Source organism: Ipomoea triloba, chromosome 16, assembly GCF_003576645.1.
Source record: "Ipomoea triloba cultivar NCNSP0323 chromosome 16, ASM357664v1".
Taxonomy (NCBI): Eukaryota; Viridiplantae; Streptophyta; class Magnoliopsida; order Solanales; family Convolvulaceae; genus Ipomoea; species Ipomoea triloba.
The window spans coordinates 13343690-13348887 of NC_044931.1; the positions used below are offsets into that span (position 1 = coordinate 13343690).

Consider the following 5198-nt stretch of genomic DNA (forward strand, 5'->3'; position numbering starts at 1 on the left):
GGGAGGGAGAGCTAGAGAGATTTAATTAATCTCTAGACAGATTGTTCTCAATGGTCATTTCACCTTTGAGGGTAATATATTTTATTTATAAATTTTTTATTATATTTATATATACCTTATAATTTTACTTCCCGGATCAACCTATGTTACGAGGTCAGTTACGAGTGTAACGTGCCTCGAAATAGTAAGAAGGACTTGTGGATGCCTTTCATTACAACTGGAGTTGCGCCCGTGATGCATGCTCATAGTATGTAGCATAAATGACTTGCGGGTGCCTCACTGCCTCCCATTACGAACGCTGTTATGAGCGTAACACCCTAGTAACAACAAATTTAAAGATGACTTTCTGATGCTTCTCGTTATGAACCATGTTACGAACGTAGCGCTACTCGTAACAACAGAGATAGACTTTCTGAATTTGAGCTTTATGAGCTTGTTATGAGTGTAACGCGGCTCATAACAACAAACATTTGGCTTCCATCCTTCATTTTGCTCTATTTTTGTCCAAATTACCCTTGAGTTTGCCATATATATTTTCCTCCAAAACACAAAAATGTGCAAAATTAGTCTTTCAACATAATTCTTGTAGTCACAGCATCCCAACCAACACCCCTACTTGGGATCGAACTTGTGACCTCTCACTTGGGAATGTCACAATTATGCCACTTAACCACAAGACCTTTATCTAATATCAATTAATTAAATGAATATAAAGATAAGAAATAAGCTTTTGGAAAAGACACTGTGTCTTGCAGTCTTCTTTAACTAAGTCTCAATCGGCTTGGCAAAGCCGAAGTCGCCCCCGAACCTTATTAGGCCTTGCTCGGCTAGCTTGTATTCGGCCCCAAGGCTAGGCCGGGCTTGGGCGCTCGGGGGTCAACCATTGAAGTCGGCCTTGGGGCCTCAAGGCCGACCACGGAGGTCAGTTTTGGGGCTTTGAGGCCGGCCTTGGGCCCCTCGGGGCCAACTACAGGGTCGTCCCTGGTTGACTTGACCCATCTCTTTGTTTTAGTTCACTTCAGATATCTGTCTCCATTATATCAATCAATTCTCATATTCTCTTGCCTTTAAATTACAATTTTTTGGTAGGCCCGAGATCTAGAAAACCATCCATTTTTGTTTCCCAATTCATAGTATCTACACCCCTGATAGGTGTAAGTAAGTTAAATGAATTACTTATAAATTACATTTAGAAGAACCTTATCAAACAGATAATAACAACTTTGACAGCAACATTTATATTTTATAGATTATAGATATAAAAACAGTCTCAGAAATTGACAGAGAAATACATATCAATCTCTACTTTTAATCCGCTCTAAAATTTCAATTTCTTAAATGTTTTTACAGTGATCGAATTTTTGATAATAAATTTTAGATTTTTTACTGTTTTCAATAGTAAGAAATCTCAAAATTGATTGATTGATTTATTTAAAAATGGCACATTTTTAATAGCAAAACACCAAATTTCATTGATTTTGAAACTAGAGACAAATTATAAGAGAACCCAACAGTCAAAAGATCAAAAACTACAACTCTATGTTACAGTCATACATATTATATTTATACATCATATGTATGCATAAACATTATCTCTACAGTGTGTGTATACATTCAAGAACTAATTAAATAGTAGCATGCAAAAACAATCACTGAAAAATGCTTTCCAACAAAGAACTATTTCCTTCATCACAAAATATTTTCTCCAATGCACTAAAGTCGTCGTCATTACCACCACCACATTGCATCGCACCCGTTGGGAACATTTGGTCGGAGTTAGACGTCTCTGGCGTTGCCGAGACGAGCGGCGGGAGCGATAAGATATTATTGCTCGTTAAGACGCTAGGGACCAAATCGCAGTTGCCCGGCACAAATCCCAAGGAGTTTGACATGGGAGAGGGCTGATCGAGCACCGATTCGATACTGTACGAGTTTGGGGTGGTGGACAAGGGATGATCAAAGAGGAGAGGAGATTCGTTCGATTCAACGTTAAAGTTGTCGAAAGTTGTGACATTGTTGTTGAACAACATTGGAACATTATTGTTGTTTTGTGCTAAGGGTAAAGGGATGTTGTTGTTATTGTTGTTTAGGAATTGGGCAATGTTTTGGAGGAGTTGTGCGTTGGCCATTTGAGTGAGATTTGCTTGCAACCTAAGAATAGATTCTAATGGACTGATAATTGGATTATTATTGAAGGAATTATAATAATTATGGGGAAGATTATTGAGAAGATGATTGAGATTAGGTGGTAATGGTTTATGAGTGATTGGATCGATTCCCAATCTCATAAGCTTTTTCTTTATATGTGTGTTGTAATAATTCTTCACTTCATTGTCTGTCCTTCCAGCTGGAAGTTTAGCTGCAATCTTTGACCACCTGCAATTACATCCAAATTTTAATTTTGCAAATTATTATGCTGCTTAATTAATTAACCCCAATATTCATATTGTACTCTAGAATTAATATTTGATGTAAAAATTTCAATATTTGAAAATAAAAATTACTTTCAATTTGAAAACGGTTAGGTTTATTATTCATTGTTCCCAAACTTCACTACCCTCGTAACCAACTGAGCTACCAATGTAGGTTTAAGTTACTATTTAAATAAGCATAGAAGTTGATCTAAAATTATTTAACTTTTTAAAATCTTAAAGCACATCACTAATGATCATATATATGGAAGGAACAGGTAAAAAAATATATATATATGGAAGGAACAGGTAAAATAATGGTAAGTTGGTTATACGTTTACAACTTACTTTAAAATATTGTTAAGTTGGCTAACGAGACACAAAAATACAAGTAAAAGGAATGAGGGATCATAGTAAATTTTTATTCATATTTAGTATGAAAAGAAACTACACCAAGTTAAAGAATTTTAGGTCAAGAAATACTGATAACATCATCAATAAGAAATGTTTGAATCTAGTATATAAAAAGTATTAGGTTTCTCTCCAACTATATAGAATTAGTATCCAAAAAATTATAAAAACATATACACTTCAAAAAATATACTTCACATTTGGAAACAAATTAAAACAAAGTATTCATCATTGCTAGTTAAAATATAATTATAAGACAATTCTAAAATCTTGAAAAAAAACTACGGTAAGTCTGTAACTATTATCGGGACAATAGTTTTTAAAACAAACCATATATATTATCTATTTCTATTTATAGTAATACCCACGGTCTTTTAGACGCTGTATAATTTTGTTGTAATTATATTTCTCATATTGATAAAACAAAAAATAGAGAAGTCATAGTAAAAATATAATACCTATTTCCAAGTTGTTTGTGGAGCTGAATGATCATATCCTCTTCTTCCTCAGAGAAACATCCCCTCTTAATATCAGGCCTCAGATAATTGGTCCATCGCAGTCTACAGCTCTTTCCGCACCGGTTTAACCCGGCCCCTTTGGGAACCATTTGCCAGTTCCCAATCCCATTTTCATGAATATAATCTGCCAGCTTTTTATCCTCATCTGTTGACCATGGCCCCTTCTTCAACTCTGAACTCTCTTTGCAGCACGGATATCTCCCCATTTACAATAACTTTTTTTTTTTTTTTTAATGGGAATTGAAGAACTGTGTTTAAAGAAAATCTGATTCTCAAACTTAGTTATGGAGTTGTAAGGAGAGAGAGAGAGAAAGTGAAGGAGAAGCTTTGGGGTGTAATGGAGAGAGGTACGGTGATGTGGTTTATATAAGTTGATGGACAGCACAGTTCTATGCTCAAGTCAACTTTTTTTCTTCATATTACTCTTTTTATTTTTATTTTAAAAACATACTTATCGTTTGTTAATAAAACTCTATGAATTTTGACTGCCTGCTCTATCCCTCATTTAAAAGAAACATATTTATTGTTCCGCGGGACTTAGCGTAGTTAGTTCGTCACCTGACTTAAAAGGCATGATTGGAAGCGGTACTGTGGGAGTTCAAATCCCACTGAAAGTATACATGCATGAGAAAAAGATCGAAGGATGTTAGAAGGTCTGTATTAGATTCTTTGTGCGCGATTTACCTCTACATAGAATTAGGATTAGTCCGGTGACTCTAGGAGCGGGGTCCTGTGGCTTAAGATTAGTCCGACAAAACTGAGATTACAAGTTAAAAAAAAAACATACTTTTTAATGAAATATAGGAAAAAAAAATCTAGTGTCCTCACATAAGGAGGTGAATAATAAGGGTAAAATGAGACAGAAAATATTTTTACGATACTCGGAATATACCATAGCCATATTTATACTCGACTTACTAATGGCAAGTTGAGTACTATTGTTAAACTTCAAATGAAAGAAATTAATACTTTCTCAACTGCCAAAGACTTTGTGGTTTAGTGACACCATCTTTACACCCTATGTGAAAGGGAGTAGGTTCGAGCCTTAGCTAAGTCTGCTAAACAGAGCCAAGGAGAGAATACACTTATAAAGGGTAGTGTATAACTTTGTAAAGCTCACAAAATTGTAAAATTTTCTGTATTAATTTTCTTTTACTTCAAGCATAGAAACTCTTGATATGCAACAACTATAATGAGTTCTTGACAAATGTGGAGCTAGTTGAGTTTATGCTTAGACTTTAAAGATAATTAGTAATTATTTCTTCTTCTTCCTATTATTATTGTTAATATTATTATATAATTATATAAGTAAACAAAAAGTATTTAAGAAAGCTTACTACAATACGGCAAGGAATTGAAGTCGCCTAGCTACTGCCCATTTTGGCTGAAATATTCAGCACAAGAAGAGAGAGAGAGAGATATGAAGGTCCAAAGAAATTTAATAAATATTAGATTAAATTAAGCATTAGGTAAGTATATTGATAATGTCAGACTCAAAACAGGTAATATCTTGTTGAGGTTTAGAAACCACGTGTTCGATGGCTACCATAACTCTTTCTTTATTTTCTTCTCATTTGTGGTGGTTGTTCCCAAACATATATTATTGCAAAATTATATATGCTTTTATTTTATTTCATTAATATTTGGTATATACTATTCATAATCTACTTAATTTAAATGTTTTTAAAGTGTGTTGTACAATAATGATTTATAATATATCTAATAATATCTATATTGAAAATGTGAAAGTTTTGATATATTATTTAATCTATATTCTTTGTACTCTAATTAAATTAATATTACCAAATACAATAATATGGGGGTTTTTTGTTTGTTTGTTTGTTTTTTTTTTTTTTTT

The 5198-nt window shown here is 33.5% G+C and overlaps 1 protein-coding gene across 1 annotated transcript; it reads right to left on the bottom strand.

Annotated features, from left to right (window-relative positions):
• Nucleotides 1-1512: 1512 nt before the first annotated feature.
• Nucleotides 1513-3695, bottom strand: LOC116007992 (transcription factor MYB41-like). Its single transcript, XM_031248642.1, has 2 exons — nucleotides 3281-3695; nucleotides 1513-2376 (listed from the first exon to the last, which is right to left on the bottom strand). The coding sequence occupies exons 1-2, from the start codon at nucleotides 3544-3546 to the stop codon at nucleotides 1650-1652; spliced, it is 993 nt and encodes a 330-aa protein (XP_031104502.1). The 5' UTR covers nucleotides 3547-3695; the 3' UTR covers nucleotides 1513-1649.
• Nucleotides 3696-5198: the final 1503 nt, after the last annotated feature.

Bases quoted from the DNA above. Each gene is read 5' to 3' on its own strand.
- LOC116007992 (XM_031248642.1), bottom strand. From the start codon at position 3,546: ATGGGGAGATATCCGTGCTGCAAAGAGAGTTCAGAGTTGAAGAAGGGG. The intron at 2,377-3,280 runs GTATTATATTTT...ATGTAATTGCAG, and splicing joins CACAAACAACTTGGAAATAG to GTGGTCAAAGATTGCAGCTA.